The sequence below is a fragment of the Anolis carolinensis genome, chromosome 4 (assembly GCF_035594765.1).
Source record: "Anolis carolinensis isolate JA03-04 chromosome 4, rAnoCar3.1.pri, whole genome shotgun sequence".
NCBI classification, from domain to species: Eukaryota; Metazoa; Chordata; class Lepidosauria; order Squamata; family Dactyloidae; genus Anolis; species Anolis carolinensis.
This window is the reverse complement of record NC_085844.1, coordinates 129,731,724-129,750,277: the sequence shown is the minus strand read 5'-3', so window position 1 is coordinate 129,750,277 and position 18,554 is coordinate 129,731,724. Positions and strand designations below refer to the sequence as shown.

The 18,554-nt window shown below is 38.7% G+C and overlaps 1 protein-coding gene across 2 annotated transcripts in view; it reads right to left on the bottom strand.

Moving 5' to 3' along the window:
* axdnd1 (axonemal dynein light chain domain containing 1) overlaps positions 1-18,271 on the bottom strand; it is a 56,495-nt gene extending 38,224 nt beyond the window's left edge. The window contains exons 1-10 of one of the 2 annotated variants that reach the window (XM_008117807.3): positions 18,037-18,271; positions 16,128-16,290; positions 15,203-15,384; positions 13,307-13,407; positions 9,890-10,004; positions 7,717-7,802; positions 6,100-6,156; positions 5,360-5,468; positions 4,097-4,218; positions 891-1,031 (exon numbers count right to left, since the gene is read on the bottom strand). In XM_008117807.3, coding sequence (XP_008116014.1) covers positions 891-1,031; positions 4,097-4,218; positions 5,360-5,468; positions 6,100-6,156; positions 7,717-7,802; positions 9,890-10,004; positions 13,307-13,407; positions 15,203-15,384; positions 16,128-16,227 — 1,013 coding nt within the window. In that variant the 5' untranslated portion in view covers positions 16,228-16,290; positions 18,037-18,271. Of the gene's footprint in view, positions 1-890; positions 1,032-4,096; positions 4,219-5,359; positions 5,469-6,099; positions 6,157-7,716; positions 7,803-9,889; positions 10,005-10,659; positions 11,526-13,306; positions 13,408-15,202; positions 15,385-16,127; positions 16,291-18,036 lie in introns of those variants that run through there. The other variant, XM_008117809.3, reaches the window with a different exon arrangement.
* Between the last annotated feature and the right edge of the window lie 283 nt (positions 18,272-18,554).

Genomic DNA, 18,554 nt, shown 5'->3' with positions numbered 1-18,554 from the left:
TACAGTATTTGCGCATCATCCTTTATTTCATCAGCAGTGCTGACATATTGGACTTGTCTGTGTTACAATATATGAAAGTTGGGCTGGGGTCCTATTATGAATTTCCTTTCCAGCATTTCTCCATTTTAATTTTCTTGATCCCCTTCATTAGTCTCTCTATTATTTGACTTGTGAGTGGGCTTTCTGCCATTTAGTTTGTATTATTCTTAGCATATATTCATCATCCTTAATCATCAATTTATATAATGACCCTGCCAATCCTTTCTCTGATTTCTGTATTTTTCTAAATATTTCTTCCATTTTATCTTCTTTCTCTATTTTTTTCACCATATTTCTCTGGTTTAAGCTTATATCATAAGCCTAGTAATTTTAAACAATTTCTATTTCTGACCTTTTCTATTATCTTGCCTATGGGAATTAACTGACTATTTAAATCATATGTATCTCTAATTTTATAGGAGCCTTTACTCTTCATTTCCTTCTACCAATTAGAATCAAACTCTTTCTCAGCACTCCAAAGGTATCCACTTAGATGTTTCTGGCATTCATTTTGGCTGCCATTTTTTTTCCATATTTTAGTACTATTTTCCTGGGGACATGTTTTTTTTTAAAAAATAATCTGTCGTTGGGTTACTTGTAAACATCCCATATCTTCCCTATGAAGTAGTAAAGATGTAAAGCCCCTCCTCTATCCCAGCTGTCACTTTCCTTTGGAAGGGAGAAAAGAAGCAAGCTGCTGTGGCATCAATGGGGGGGGGGGGGAGCCAGCAGCATCTGCCAATCCTTTCCTTCATTGCTAATATTTTTCCTTGTATCTGAAGTGTGCAGAATAAATATATTAAATAAAACAAATAAAATAAAGTTGAACAAAATGACCAGTCGAGAGAGACCTTGTCAGCTGTCCTATTGTTTCTTTGAAATTGAATAACTCATCTGTGATGTGTTTGTCCATTACTCTCTGTGCCATCATTTCTTTGTACAGATTCTTCATCTGCCTGGGAATCCGTTCCAGCAACTCAACATATCTTTGTCTGGAAATGAAAGAGTATCACAAAAAGATGGCATAGTTTTGCTTTCCATAAACAAATTTTCAAGGCAGTTGTTTGAAGGAAGAAGCCTTTGAAAAAAAATATGTACAGGAAACAACTGAAATTGAATGAACCGCTTGTACGTTAAAAAACCCTGAAAATGCAATGCATTGAAAACATGAAATATAAAGACTATACTACAAACTAAAACTAATTTATCTGTCATGTTAAATATGTCAGGCGTCAATATCACAATGTTTAGAATTACACTGTTATACAGGGAATGTAAAGGTATGTATTAACCGAACTCTCAACACCATGTCAGAAAATTCCTATTGCAGGTTAAACTGGCTTGAAACACGTTTCAGGGATTTTTTCTCCATTTTTAAAAAATTTGGTTATATAAGTAAATTATAACATTATCACAGTTGCCATTACAAAATGATTTCCCCATATATAGAATCATAGAGTTGGAAAAGACCTCGTGGGCCATCCAGCCCAACCCCCTGCCAAGAAGCAGGAAAATCGTATTCAAAGCATCACATATTGATATATTCTCGTAACATTCTGATGATTCCTGTTTTCCTCTCCTTTACATTTCTATACTTATCTGCTACTTATAAATATCAAATTTTCCCCTTCCTTCTCTCCCTTTGAGTACAGTTGTACCTCTGCTCTTCGTATTATTTTATTTGTTTGAATATTGTCTGATTCAATTCCTTGTCATTTCCTTCCCCTTTTACTCTGGATATAAGCCCTTTCCATTTCGACTCCCAGTTCTCTTTAGGATGTCCATTTATATATTTAATTCTCCTACATTTCAGTTATGTACACACTTAGCAACTAATTACAAATTAGAAGCATAAATGAAGAGTGATTAATACTGAATAAGCCCTATTTTTGCAGAAACTCCCATTTGCTCTCTTTTCAAGTTGCTGCCTAACAACATACTGACATTGCTGTCATGGACATCTTAAAAAGCAAGGATGAGCAGATGCTGATGGAAGGCTTGACAGTCAAGCTTGAGCCCAGCAGAGCCCAACAGCTCCTTCAACATCCATGGAAGGAGCTACTACTTCTCAGCTTGCAAAGCAAGCAAGTTCCTATGAGCAGGCTGAGGAACAGTTAACTGATTCAGCTTTCATGGACCTATGAAAACAGAGGTCTCAGCAGGTCCTTGAAATTAACTGAGAAGAGAACTAGCAACAGATAACACCCGTGAATTTAGAATTTAAGGAGCTCAGGGGTGACATCTTGTTGCTGGCTGTGATATCAATTCTAGAAGCTACGACCTTGGACTCTTGCTATCTCATATTTCCTGAACCTTGGACTTACCTTGGACTTTGGCTTACAGATTCTGATTTAACCTTGTACTCTGATAATCTGCTTACTACCCTGGAACTGAGATTTGGCTTTTCTGTTTGTGTTATCCTGCTAATGTTTGCATTTCTGTTGGACTGAGGCATCTGACAATTCCTCAGAAAGAGATGGAGCGAAAGAGTCCAAGACATCTCCAACCTACTTGCCCACAAATCAACACACTTCGGGGTACAGCCTACTGAGACTCATAGGTGAATAAAAGAGAGTAAGAAGGGAAACACTGCAATCTCTCTCATATGGGCAGTATTGCTAGCTTTTTTAGAGATAGATTAGTACCATGTAAAATTAGTAAGTTAATTCTATATTTTAGTTAACTACCAAAAAAATAGTTCAACAGAGTTAAAGTAGCCAGTTGTGTAGGCCATATCTTTTTATTCTTTTTCTTTGATGCTACTCTAATGAAAAGCTCATAATAGAGAGATCTGAATGAAACTGTCCCACATACTTATGAATCTCCAAATAAAATGTCAAGAAAGCTTTCATTAATTAAAGCACACAATTAAAGCATGCTATATTGTAAATGTGACACTTCATTCCAATGATATGATAAAATGTGTACAGTAAAAATATTCTAACCTAAAATCAAAATCTATCTTTATAAACATTATATATTATATATTAGGTACCTATTCGCTCATTTCTGAGTGGAAATGAATGTCTGATGATACAATTCCAAATAATAATCGTAAACACCCTAATCTTAATAAAGACAAATTCTTGTGTAAGCTTCATTAGGAAGTATTCCTTTCAACAGGGATTATTTTGTCATTGAGGTAAAATATTACGCAATTATACCATTAATACTAAGTCTTCCTAAAAATAAAAAGCTGTTTCCAATCAGTTCTTATGTTGCTTTCTTTTTGGGGTAAATATGTTAGAGAAAGATTTATTAGTTTTCAGTTGTAAATAACAATGGTAGCATTTTAAGACAGAAACTAATTCTACTTTTTGTGGAGGGCTCCTGAAACAGACATTTCAACTCATGTGAACATGTATTTTCTGGTTCTAGGTATTAGAGAATTATGGCATGCCCATTACTCTATATCCCCAAATACTCCAGTGAACATCAGTTATTTTTATCTCCTGAAATACATTCAAATTCCCATAGGATTAGACTACAGAATACCTTGCTATTCACTCAGTCCATTTTTTACCATTGGGTCTTGCCCCCTTCATTTAAAAATTATCTTGATATGGTCATATGACTTATTTGTACAGACTTTTAAAGTAACTTTAGACAGGGCAGCATTACAGAATTACAAGTCTAACGAATTAGTTTTAACTTGCTATTAGCCTTTCAAATACTACAACTTCCATCATTTGGTATCTGACAGGAAATTAGCATAAGGTGCCTATATAATCTTTATTTTGTATCTTTTTTTCATTCTAGTGGGAAGACTTAAAAGAACCTTCTTATCATATCTCCTAATCATATTCAGCACTTTCCCTGTACTTACAGTATATGTAGCTATGCTGACATTCACTCCCATGGTGTAGCCCAGAATTTCTCAAACTGTGCTCCTCCAGGTGTTTTGGACTTTAGTTCCCACAATTCCTAACAGCTGGTAAGTTGGCTGGGATTTCTGGGAGCTGAAGTCCAAAACACCTGGAGAAGCAGAGTTTGAGAAACACGGGTATAGCCAAACACTAATTTTCCCCACGTCTCTGTGTAATGTTAAGATGCTCACCTGAGCCTGGAAAGAAGTTCCCCTCGTTCTGCACAGTCCACACTGACTTGTCTGATGATTTCATGAAACACGATGTTGTAGATGTTCTGTTCCACTTTTAATACTTCCAAGACATTATGCATCTTGGGAAAGGTACAAGAAAACATATGGCCTTTGACAAAGTGGGCAGGAAAAATAATTTTACCTTTAGATATCTTAGGAGGAAAAGTATAATGAATTTGAACCACTAGTTGAGAAGCTCCCTATTTAAATTAAATGTAAATTGGTTTACTGTTCAAATTTCTTCTAAAAACCAAATAGTGAGTGAAACAATACATTTCAGAGGAGCTCTATTAATGACTTCTGTATTTGAAAGTGAGAATAAGGATTTGCTAAATAAAAATCTTATATTGCTCCTGTTATATGCCGCAAGACTCAAAATAGTGAAAACCTGGAAAAGGTCAGAGAATCTCTCAATAAAGAAAAGTTTAAAACAGAATATGAATTACAACCGTATCAGAAAAGTTAACCTATAATGTAAAATTAGCAAAAGCAGAACTGAATTAATATCTATTTGATAGAACTTGGAAAACATTTATTAGCTTCATGTGTAAAAGCAATGGCAAATTTAAACCACTAAACATTCTGAACAATTAATAAATGCATTACAATAAATGCATTACAATAATGCATTACAATAAATAAATTACAATAATTATATGTAATTGATAACTTTAGAATAATGTAGAATAATTCTAATAGTAATTGATACAGCAGTATAAATTATTATTAGAATAATAATTGATACTGCTATATTTTCAGAATGCTATGTAAGTAATAGGAGGATTGAGGGTACAGATCCGGGAATAGAAGATGTGATAAGACAATTGTACTATGTTCTGGAATAAAATTATTTAATTAAAAAAAAGAAAAAAAACTTCTAGAAAAATCTGTACTGTACTTCTCAATAATAGTTTGGTATGAAATGTGATATCAGGCCATCCCTCTGAGCATTTCATAGAGCTCTGAATCTAATATTAAAATAACATTTAGTTTTATCTGCTTTTTTTAGTATGAAGATACACAGTTGGCCACCCAGATCCACAAATTCGATATCCATGGATTCAACTGTCAACAGCTTTCAAATATTAATAGGTACGAACTATTTAACCTGCCATAAACTGCTAATGTTAATCTTCTATGCAATAGCAACCCGACAGTTTGCTAGAAATGGCCAACACTGGAACTTATGAAATTTTTATTAAGTTTAAGAAAAATTATTACCTGTGAAAGCCCTGTTACTGCAACATCCTCCTTATCTATGCCAGCCTTTTCCAACATGCTGTCCATCACCTTCATCAACTGCAGAACTTCTAGTCGCCCAGATGGTTTCCTAAAGCAGAAGAAAATATATGAAACTAATTTTTAGACATATAATTTGAGCCAAATTTCAATCAATCTGGATAATAAGAGATGATGGGAGTTCTAGGGCATATATAAAAAAGTAACTTCATTTACACTGTGTTGAGCTCTGGGCACCACAATTCAAGGATAGTGGCAAGCTGAAACGTGTCCAGAGAAGGACAACCAAAATATCAAAGGTTTGGAAGCCAGGCCCTATGAAGAATGTCTGAGGGAAGCTGGGTGTGTTTAGCTTGGAGAAAAGAAGGCTGAGAGGGGACATTACAGCCATGTTTAAATATCTGAAAGAATGTCACATTGAAGAGAGGCAACTTTTTTCTGTTGCTCTGGAGACTAGGACATAGAGCAATGGATTCAAATTGCAGGGAAAGAGATTTCACCTAAAGATTAAGAAGAACTTCCTGACAACAAGGGCCTTTTAGCAATGGAATATGGTGCCTCGGAGTGTGGTGGAGTTTCCTTCTCTGGAAGTTTTTAAGCAGAGGTTGGATGGGCATCTGTCAGGAGTGCTTTGATTGTATGTTACTGCATTGCAGGATGGGGTTGGACTGGATGGCCCTTGTGATCTCTTTCAATTCTATGATTTATTCAATGTTACTCACATGGAGGGAAAAACCCGTAGCCTGTTCTCCTCGTCTTCAAGTAGTGTTGTGTATTTACTGGAATAGATTCAAAAATTAAATTGCTTGCCCAAGCTCTTTGGACTGCAGAGTTCAACAATCTATTTTTGGTTGTACAATTCTGAAAATACACTAGACAAGGAATTGTGACCACTGTGACTACTGAGTATGGCAGAGAGAGAAATTATACTATGTAACAAAATTTGAAAAGATTTCTGTTCCTGGTTTGAAAGTATTCTTTCCTGTTTAATTGGGCAGTGCTTATTTTAAAAGCAACCCCAGGGGAGAGTGTGAATGAGCTCCCTCTATCAGCTCCAGCTCCATGCGGGGACATGAGAGAAGCCTACCCACAAGGATAGTAAAAGCATCCAAACATCTGGGTGTCCCCTGGTCAACATCCTTGCAGATGGCCAATTCTCTTACACCAGAAGCAACTTGCAGTTTCTCAGGTCGCTCCTGACACGAAAAAAAACTTTGAAAGTAATTGTTATACTCCAGAAACTTCTTTTTTGTGGCTGCCACAAACTATGTTGAACTAGTTGAGACTCTATGAGATATTCATTGAAAAAATATAGCAAAATGTGCTTCAGGATGTCCCACAAAAAAAAAAAGTTTTAGCAGTTTAATAAACGTTTTCCATGTTTTTATGATAAAATTTCCACAATTAAGATATTACATTTATAACCCAGGAACAAAAATTGTGCTACATAGTGTTATATAGAATGAGATGTATACTGCCTTCTAGATTTTCTTGGACAACACTCAACATAACCAGGGGCAAGACCTGATGGGAGTTGTAATCCAGCACCTGGAGGCCTGCAGGATTCTCACCCGAGTTACAAGAATGACCTGTAAAATGTCCAAATGAAGACTGGACATTCAACATTAAAGATCTTGTATGTAAGTACCCTTAGGAAAAACTGAGGAAAAGAACTGGAGTAATAGCATACAATTCACACAATTTTGGCACTAACTTTAAACCTTTTCTCAAGAAATGTTAGTCAAACTGAGTTCAAAGCAGAACTGAAGACAGCGAATTTGATTATCTTGGGACCATATAATTTTAACATAAAAATGTGTTTCGTAACTGTATTTGATCTGTTTATTCCTAAAAGTTGAAATAAAAAAACAAAAAACAATTCCTACCTAAGTGTAGGTATGTTTATTAGTTATTAGTTTTTAGCAAAGTATTTTCATGTTCTTGTATTTAATTCTATGCTTTGGGTTTTAAATTACACACTGTTATGATTGTTTTAAAAACCGGTGCTCCATGCAGTCATGCCGGCTACATAACCTTGAAGGTGACTATGGACAACCCCAGCTTTTCAGCTTAGAAATAGAGATGAGCACCAACCCCCAGAGTCGGACATGACTATACTTAATGTCAGGGGGAAACCTTTACTCTTTACCTGTGATTGTTTAATGTTAGCCACTTTTAGTTTTCTTTGGGAGACAAAAGAGCAGGATACAAATACTAATACTACTACCACTACTACAAATAATAACAACAACAACATCAAAAACAAAACAATAATAATAATAACAATAATAACTCTTTCCCCATTCTCCCACTTACAGTACAGATACAACAGCACTCACTCATCATAATACTCCAAGCCCAGGACACCTCTGTTCTTTACAACATGAAATTCCTCTGGCACAAGAGTATCTGCTATATTTGGTGACTAGAAAGAGAACAGAAAAGTTAGGTTTCAAAAGATACTAGAATGGAGTAGACAGAGAATTTTGAGTTGTTTTGATTTGTTCATTTTATCTTCATCACTAACACTATAATCAATTATTTATATAGGGCCATCACTGTGCATGAAAAAACTCCCTGCCTTCATATTTATAATCGCAGACCTTGCAAGTAAAACCTCTATTTAGTTCCTGATCTGGCTTAATCCCAAAAAGAGGAACAGAAAATACTAATAAGACTTGCATGCTTCACACCTTATGATGAAAGGATGGAGAAGTAAAATAATTGCCTTCAGATGTTTTGGACTCTGACTGCCAGAAATCCCAGTCAGCATAATTGTAAACTAAAACATTTGGAGATCTAAAAATTCCCCATATGCTCTTCTAAGAACAGATTTACATTTAACTAAGTTAGGAATCCTGGTGGCGAGGTGTGTTAAAGCGCTGAGCTGCTGAACTTGCAGACCGAAAGGTCCCAGGTTCAAACCCCAGGAGCGGCGTGAGCGGCTGCTGTTAGCTCCAGCTCCTGCCAACCTAGCAGTTTGAAAACATGCAAATGTGAGTAGATCAATAGGTACCGCTCTGACGGGAAGGTAACAGCGCTCCATGCAGTCATGACGGCCACATGACCTTGGAGGTGTTTAGGGACAACGCCAGCTCTTCGGCTTAGAAATGGAGAGTCAGACATGACTGACTTAACGTCAGGGGAAACCTTTACCTTTACTAAGTTAGGAGCAAACCAATCCTCTTCAAACTATGGTTTGAGGGAGGAAGACTCAAGATCCTGTGGTAATTGTTTCATTAGATCAACCAAAAGATATAAAATACATTCATACTGGCTTTTAAACAGAATAGAATAGAATAACTTTGTCATTATACACTGTTCAACGAAATTAAAAGCTTTCCCAAGCTTCCCACACATCATATAAACAACACACCCATCCCTCTACACTTCAACCACCACCACACAGCCCCCAATACCACATCAATTTGAAACCATGGAGTTCGATATAGTTACAACTCTAGGATAAAAGATATATTACAGTCTGTCTGTCCTTGTATTTTGAAGTTTCACTAGCATTTTTATCAGGCAGAGGCAGTAGAATAACATATAACTGAAATAAAGTGCTGGTGTTGTGGTCTTGGCAGTTTCTACATTCTGTTTTGGATGTTACAGGAACTGTGTAGATGAACAGTGACACATACACATGCATGCTGAGTGGGAACAAAGACAAGAATGAAAGCAATATAATTACCTTTCCCCATTTTTCAGCTACCACGTTTCTCTTGAAGTCCTTTATGAAATCTAAGGGCCCTTCCAGACAGGCCCTATATCCCAGGATCCAATCCCAGGTTTTCTGTTTATCCCAGATTGAGTGGCAGTGCGGACTCATATAATCCAGTTTAAAGCAGAAAATCTGGGATACAGAGATCCTGGGATATAGGACCCGTCTTGAAGGGCCCTTAATTCCATATGCTGGCAGAGCTCAGTGACAATTTAGGATATTTTAATATGGTATATTAGGCAGTGCTACTGCTTACCAAAGTAACCAAATGAGAGCACATTACCTTGTGCTGTAAAATCAGTCAGTCCCCTTTGGCTTCAAACACATATACAAATATAGTTCTCAGAGGGAGGTGCTTTGTAAATTCAAATGGAAATGCAAAACTGTCTACATTATAGCAATTTTGTGGTTGCTAAATATTATCTGTACTAGAGTGTGAGTTCAATAGTTAGTCCCAATTAGAGTATGTCCACTGACCTTAATAATTACGAAGTGAGACTAACAATTGGATTTAAGTCCTGAGATCAGCTAGAAATGTTTTTACAAGATTTTATTTCAATCAAGGAAAACTAACTGCTACTTGAAAATGCAGATATCATCTGAACCATAACTTCTGGGTGTTTAAAACCCCCAATGTGGTTCAAAAATTACTGTCAATCTATGCTTCCCCTTGAAGTTTAAAGATACACAATGCTCAATTCAAAGTTCATTTTGCCTATTTGTGTTTTGAAAGGAAAGAAAACCAACTCATGGTTATTAGTGCACCGATAGAAAAACATTAAACTCACAGGTTGAACTGCAAGGTCTTTTTGCTGCAAAGCTCCCAAAGCCTTGGATTCACGTGTTGGAGGAGGATTCCTTACATCTTTTACAGCAACAACATCATACAGGAAAGAGACATCCCTTAATAAATACAACAAAAATAATTCAGTTGAAAAGGTACAACAGAGGGATGTTTTTCTGTCCTGCTGTCCTTCTCTCCCAGAAAAGAATACTACATTCAGCTATGGGTAGGCTGCACAGGCTTCTATTTGTTACTGAACTACAATACTCAGGCTGTGCTGGTGAAGGTGTTACCATCTAATAATAGCTGGACTTTACTTTAAACTGGGGACCAAAAGGTATGTGTCACTTTCTTATAATAATGGAATTTGTTTACTAGTCTCTGTCTGCATTTGCTTGGTAAGCATTTTTGGTTTGTCTTCTCATGCAAGAAACTTAAGTGTTCAGGGCCTCAGACATGCAGAGGCTTACTACTATGTTATGCATCAAGACAGACAACAGAACAAAGGATAGGTTTATCCTTAATTTTGTTGCAGTGTACAGGGACCACACAACTCCCCTGTTGCACCAGCTCCACGGGCTGCCAGTGTCAAGGTACAGATACCATGAAGTCAGTCCCGAGTACAAAGTAACAATAGTTTAATGAAGATACAGCTCAAAAGAATAAAAAATGCTTAACAGCAGCAAAATATTATTCAAAAACAAACACAGACCAACCGGTTAAAAAGGAGGTAAAACAGAGTCCCAAAGTCCTAAAAAATCCCAACCCACTAACCAAAATACCCGGATACAGGATACAGCAGCAGCGTCAAACTTCCAATCCAAAGTCAGGGCACAAGAGCAAACACAGTGTCCAGAAGCGATCCGAGGTCCAAACCAAGAACAGTAGCAAATCCCAAAGAATCCACAAAGTTCAGGAATCATGACCCAGCATAACATGCAACCCAGCATACACTTTGCCAGTCACAAGGTCCCTATTGCAACCAACCCTCCTTTTATTATAAACCTTCCTCTGAGTTGCAATCAGCCAACGCCCCACCCTCAGCTGCTCCTGCATTCTCCTCCAAACTAGAATCAGACAACACCCCACGCTCAGCTGCCAGTTGTTCTGCCCGAACTGCTCTTTGCCTTGCCTGCCAAGCGGCCCTTTCTCTTGCTTCTACTTACATCCTCCCAAACAGCAGACAAATCATCTTCCCTCCAAGTTTCATTCCCAACAGATCTTCTGAATGTGCCACTACTTGTAGGCTCCTCACCCACTTCTGCTACTTTTGTCCAATCCATCTTATCCACAACCTCATCAGTGTCACTCCCAGCACTTCTCATAGAAACTGCTTCATTGTCAAACCCATCATCCCCATCAAACCCTTCAAAAGACCCATCAGTGGGTTCAGTAAGTATTTGCCGAATCCTCTTCTGCTTTTACTTTTCTATAGGATCTTGTTCCCGAGTAGACCTTTCTGCCTGCCTACTCTCCAACTCCCTGTTGTTACTACTACTCAGAGACTCATCCACAACAGCCAGTCTGCTACTGAGCCTAATTCAAAATGCTGGCTTTAGCCTATAAAGCCCTAAACGGTTCCGGCCCAACTTACCTTTCCGAACATATCTTCCCTAATGACCACCTTGAAGATTAAGATCATCTGGGGAGGCCTTGCTCTAAGTCCCGCCTGCTTCACAAGCAAGACAGGGCCTTTTTGGTGGTGGCCCCTCAGCTGTGGAACTCCCTCCCTAGCAACATTAGATCAGCCCCCTCCCTCCTAGCCTTCAGAAGGAAAATAAAAACCTGGCTCTGGGATCAGGCTTTTGGATAATAGTGCAGTGCAATAATAAATATGGAATACAGTAGAGTCTCACTAATCCAAGCCTCGCTTATCCAAGCCTCTGGATAATCCAAGCCATTTTTGTAGTCAATGTTTTCAATATATCGTGATATTTTGGTGCTAAATTTGTAAATACAGTAATTACAACATAACATTACTGCGTATTGAACTACTTTTTCTGTCAAATTTGTTGTATAACATGAAGTTTTGGTGCTTAATTTGTAAAATCATAACCTAATTTGATGTTTAATAGGCTTTTTCTTAATCCCTCCTTATTATCCAAGATATTCGCTTATCCAAGCTTCTGCCGGCCTGTTTGGCTTGGATAAGTGAGACTCTACTGTATGTGCAATGACTATGGAACAGCTTTAGACTACGATTTTTGCATGGAGTGATTTTAATTGAATGCAATGTTTTAAATGTTAATATGTATTAATTTTCAATTCAAATATTTTAAGCTTATGCTTTATATGTGTTTTTGAAGCATTGAATAATTGCCATATGTAAGCCGCCTTGAATCCCCTTCAGCGTAGAGAAAGGCGGGGTATAAATAGGGTAAATAAATAATAAAGACATGTTTATTAAAATGAAGCAATGTGGGACGAGGATAGTTTTCATTTAAAATCAAACAATTTGTTTTTTTTTAAGTGGGAGCCAAGTGTTCCATCATACACAATGTAAATGCAATCCAGTTACAAAGTAGAGTAATCCTATTGTGTAATGTAGCACAGTGATACCTTGATTTAAGAGTTTGATTCATTCAGTGACCAAACTCTTTGCTTAAAATGCTCGTATCTCAAAGCGAATTTTCCCACTGAAATTCACTGAAATACTGTTATTCTATTCCGACCCACCCGTTTTTTTTGTTATGAGTTTTTAGAAAATGTACTTTATAAATAAGAATATATACATGCATATTCACATAGAACAATAAAAAGAAAGATCAACTTTAAAATGGGAGCGCAAAGTTGTAGCAAGGAAGCACATATGAAGAGGCAGAAGCATCATTTCTTCATACTGTACTCATTCCAGCCTCCTTCCCTCTCGTGCTCTCTCTCCCTCTCTCTTCATGAAACCATGAACGCTAGCTCTTAACTCAAAATGCTGCCCTCATGTCAAAGCAAAACATAAGACCCAGCCATGTGACTGCTCTTAACTTAAAATGTTCTTAAGTTGAGACACTCGAGGTTCCACTGTACATATATAATTTCTGGTGGGGGGGGTGTTTTTGCCTCTGTGGTGCATGCAACACAGTAGTGTGTGAGAGATAGACAGGAGTGTAGGTTTTGTTCTAGATTTAAGATTCTCATATTTAAGCCTTTTGCATGTTTTGGACTTTAACTCCCAGCTTCCTCAACCTGGTTAGAGCTTGTAGGAGGTTAAATCCAAAACATTAGGAGGCACAAAGGTTGAGAACCATTCCTCCAGACCATGTCTTAACGTACCATTGGACCTATGATGTAAAGTGTAACTCACTTTTTTCCCTACCATACAACTGGGACCTTAGAATTGTAGAGTTACCACTGGTTTTTGTAAGCCTTAAATCCTTTCAGTGAAGGCACCCTAATAAAGAGTTTTAGGAAAGTACTCTATTGTTACCTTCCTGCTCCTGTCAGGCAGATGGGATGTTGTATCAGGTATTGAAACTTGTTTCTGCGAACAGGGTGTTGCCAGACTCCATCAGCAGGGCGTATGCTACCCTAAAAAACAAGCAGAAAAGATTAATTGACATAATGTTTACCAGAATCAAAGGATAGCCAAATATTAGCTGCTCTTGAAGGTATTCTGTTCAAAACTGAACCACCAAAAAACGGAACCCTGCCATTTAGAAATATATATCTTAAGGCAATGAGAAACTAAGGTGGAAACATACACTTTTAGTTACTTTGTGCTAGAGCCTAAAAAATAAATTGTATAATAAAAAAGATGAGAATTCATTCTAAGAATATTGAGTAGGACTTACCCAAAGGTTTTAGACCAAGGATTATGGGAGTTGAACTCAGCAATACCTGGAGAGCCACAACTTGCCCACTCTATTGTTTAGACAACAACAATTTGGAGTTTTTGGAAAGGGTCTTTTTGGGTCATATTACTTTGAGTGTTTTAGGTGGGAATACTAGGAAGTGAATTTAGCATTGTCTCTATGAACTATGCTTTGGCCTTAAGACATCTTTCCCTTGAGACAATTTCTTACATTCACTATGATCCATTATTTATTCTTATATTTCTAACCTCAACTAAGATCAGTCCTTCATTATGTATTTTAGGAAGTGAGGGGCCACATTCAGGTTTCCTGTGATCTCCTTATTTTGCCACAGACTTTGTCTCAGTTCAACACAGATACTTTATCCTAGGTGCCAATCAAGTTTCAAATTCTGGATTGGTCCTTGTATCATTTTCATCACCAGCCTCCAAGCCACTGTGGTGGCAGGAGGAAGTACTTACTGCTAAGGCCCCAGGCCGCTGCGGAGGCAGGAAGGATTCCTTACCATCCAATGGCACAGAAACCATCTCTGATCGCCCTTGCAAACCTGGCCAACATTACTCTAGGTGACAAGTGATGATCACCAGCCATTTTGGACCCAGTGGTTGCAGCTACAAGAACAGAAGGAGGATAGTAAATGTCACACTATGTCCACAAGCTGTCCAAACTTGGAGAATACGGGATGGCCATGAAAAGAGCTGTGGCTGGTTCCATCTCAGAATCGAATCAACTGTTTACATAGGCCTGAAATCCAAGTTTGCTCCATATTCTTAAGTAAGCTCTGGAACAATCTGGAACTGTTGTTAATGTACTTCAAGGCAGCATTAACAATCAGCTCTTTACGTCATGTAGGCGCACTGGGTCCATTTCCATTCCTCCTTTCAAGATAAAGTGTCCATGTAGATGTGCCTTATAACCCACTTAGCCTCACCAAGTTCACTATATGTGCTTCTTTCCTGTCTTGGTTTACTGAATATTTTGTCCCTTATATTTCAGCGACTGGTTTGAGAAGATCACATCAGTCCATACTCCAGGAAATAAAGCCCGACTACTCACTGAAGGGAAGGATATTAGATGCAAAGATGAAGTACTTTGGCAACATAATAAGAAAGGAAAGCTTGGAGAAGATAATACTAATGGGGAAAATGAAAGGAAAAAGGAAGGTGGGAAGGAAGAACAAGGAAGGACAAGATGGATGTATGTTATTCTTGGAGTGACTGGCTTGATCTTGAAGGAGCTGGGGGTGGAGACAGGGAGCTCTGGCGTGGGCTGGTCCATGAGGTCATGAAAAGTCAGGAACGACCAAACAATCTTTCAGTGAACCTTTGAGCTTTCTGAGTTTCTTACAGCTCAATGTTTCAGACAACAGAGTTTCCTGTTACATATTGTCATACACCAAAATATGTGTGTTAATTAGAATAATTCAAGATCACTACCAAACATCTAACCACTGAACTTTATGGAATATACTAAAAAGAATAAATCTTTATTGAATAGAAAGGAAGACACACCTTAAAGTCTTTTATGCTTTTTGTTTTCTGGGGAGGTCTCAAAACAGCGGGGCAAGGGACAGGATTTGCAGCAGAAGTCAGAGCAACAAAGATCTCGTCTGGGATAAAATCACGTTGTAAAGGTGTGGGAAGTGTCTTTGAGTGGCCTAATTGATAGCTTTTGTCTTTCAGTTCAGGGAGCTCTAAAAAAGAACAGGGAAGAAGTATAGATAGCAAATGTTACTATTTTGATAATACTGTACTTATATACCGTTTCCCCGAAAATAAGACAGTGTCTTATATTAATTTTTGCTCCCAAAGATGTGCTAGGTCTTATTTTCAGGGGGTCTTACTTTTCCATGAAGAAGAATTCACAGTTATTGTTGAACAAAAAAATGAACATTTATTATATACTGTACAATAGTTGTCATCACAAACCAGCATAACCAGACAAACTGTGACACACTGATTGCCTGACTGACATACAGGGTAACAAAAAATAAGGGCTATAAAGTACTTGGCTCCCACACACTGTCTGGAAACTGTAATGATTTCCCTCAGCAGTTCCTGGACCACCTGAACAGCAGGGAAGGTATTGCAGCTTCTGACCACCAGGGGGAGCGCATCACAACAAACTCACAAACAAACAAAAATGTTGCTACATTTTACTTTCGGGGGAGCTCTTATATTTAGCAATTCAGCAAAACCTCTACTACGGTAGGTCTTATTTTCAGGGGATGTCTTATTTTTGAGGAAACACTGTACTTCACTGATAATAAAAGCATACAACTGTCCTTTCTCACAAACAAATGTATATAAACCTATAAGGAAAGGGTCGTTCTATAAAAAATCCAAAATTCTGCAGACAAGGTAGGCACTAATAGTTTAAAAGACACAATTTCTGGCTGTAACCATGCAGAATCAAACAACTTTCTATGAGACTTACCAGTATTGTCCCTGGTGACAAGTGCTGTGGAAAAGCTCTCATTGATCTTTTTGTCCTCTCCTTTTGTCATAGATGGAATCTTTTCCTTGTTAGTAGACATGCTGAAATAGTTATTTTGAATGGTTTGCTTATTGATTTAGAAATGTTTTCAGCATCAAACAACCTAGAAGGAAAATACAAACCACATAAGTAGATCCTGTGACTGCAATTATAGTACAATCCAGTAGCATTCTCTCCTGACTTTTCTCTTGCATCTGTGGCTGGCATCCTTAGAGGTGTGTTCAGAGGTCTATTGGAAATGAGGCATAGACATCCTGTGATGATGAGGCATGTCTCATTAAGAGCCACATCCATTGTCGTTATGTGGTGAGATGTATTCCATACTGGCCATGCATATTCAGCAGCAGAGTAGCAAAGCTCATGGGCAGATGTATTCACTGTGTCTAGTTGTGATCCCTAGGTTGTGTCAGTCAGCTTTCATACGATGTTATTTCTAGCGATGTTATTACTAGTGCTAATGGGATTTGTAGTGCAGCACAGAGTGTTTCAAAATGATGGGCCCAATCTCAAAGCAGAATGTTTCATGGTGTCAACATATTGCAACTACAGGCTCTTTCAGACAGGCCATTTCAGACAGGCCCTCTATCCCAGGATCTCTATGAATATTTCATAGCGTCTCAACCAATTCAACATAGGGCCCTTCCAGAGAGGCCCTATATCCCAGGGTCTGATGCCAGGTTTTCTGCTTTAAACTGGATTATGTGAATCCCAGTCTGGGGTAAACAGAAAACCTGGGATCAGATCCTGGGATTGAGGGCCTGTCTGGAAGGGTCCTATACAACAAGTTATAGTTTAATGTGTTATCAAGTTTTAGCAAACCATTTTGAGCCAGAAACTTATCTTTAAAAAAGTCTGCAAATAGAGAATATTTCATTAGGCCTTACATTGCAGGGTGGCCACCTCGCGAATGCCTGAAGGAAGGGGCTGTTTGTGGCATGGGAAAGGCGTCTGTTGGGTTGCTGTGAGTTTTAGCCGCTCTGAGTCCCTCAGTGAAGGAGAGAGGGTGAGATATAAAACAAAATAAATAAATAAATTTAAGCTTTGCTACTCTGCTGCTGAATATGCATGCCCAGTATGGAATACATCTCATCACGTTATGACAGTGGATGTGGCTCTTAATGAGACATGCCTCATCATCACAGGATGTCTACGCCCCACACCACTGGAGAAATTGTACTGTTTATCCGGCATTGCACCACCTGACATCCGCCAGGAAACAGCAGCCAGCAATGAAAGGACCAAGGCATTGACACCCCGTTTGGTATCAGTCAGCACACCAACGCCTTAAATCAAGAAATAGTTTTCTAAGATCTACAGAGATTCTCACAGGAACACCTCAGCAAGCGAGAGTCCAAAAGTGGCAGGCTAAAACCTGGAACCTCAATCAGTGGCTGATGCCGAATGAGAGACTCTCTCCTGGGCACACAGAAGACTGGGCGACTTGGAAGGCGCTGAACAGACTGTGCTTAAGGATGTACAGCCAACCTTAAGAAATGAGGCTACAAAGTGGAGCAAGTGTGGAGGAGAGCAAACCACAGACCACTTACTACAATGCAGCCTGAGCCCTGCCACATGCACAATGGAGGACCTTCTTACAGCAACACCAGAGCCACTACAAGTGGCCTGCTACTGGGCAAAGGACATTTAGTATAATGCCAAGCTGTTGTTGTTGTTTTTTTAAACAACCCTTGGTTCGCTTCTGACACAATAAATAAATATGAAACGTGCTGCTTTGAGACTGGGCCCATCATTTTGAAACACCCTGTGCTGTACTACAGTTCCCATTAGCACTACTAATTGGAGTATGACAGGAGTTTTCAATAAAACTGGGAGGCTAGGCATTGCTCACCTCTAACATAACATAAAAAGCTTCCTTATTTATATCCCCAAAGGCGGCTCAAAACACTACTTCAATCACCAGAAGAAAGACAAAGAGTGCTTCGTTGTCCTCGGAGCTCTGTTTTTTAAAAGGCTCCTTTTTGCCTGTCAAACAACAAAGACAGGCGCGAAATGCAAGGCAGGGCCCTAACTTTGGAGGCAGGCGATGGGCCGCCCCTGCGCCTCGCGCTTCCGGCCAGTATCTGTTGCCATGGCGACGCGGCGGCGCTCTGGCCCCCGTTTCCAGGCAGCTCACTCCGCCCAGGAGCCCCGCCCCTTTCTTGGCCGGCAGCATTGCTCAGTCTCAGAGCGTCTTTCTCCATCCGCTCTCCAGGCAGACAAACTTGATAGGTCTTGCCTATCTGTCAGGCACTCAATTAGTCGCCTTATTGACCACACTGAGGTCCTTCGGTTTTTTAGTGTGCGGTGACCTTAAGACGAAGGATGCTGCAGTTGCAGTTCCAAAGCGCCAGGTGGCGCCAAAGAGTT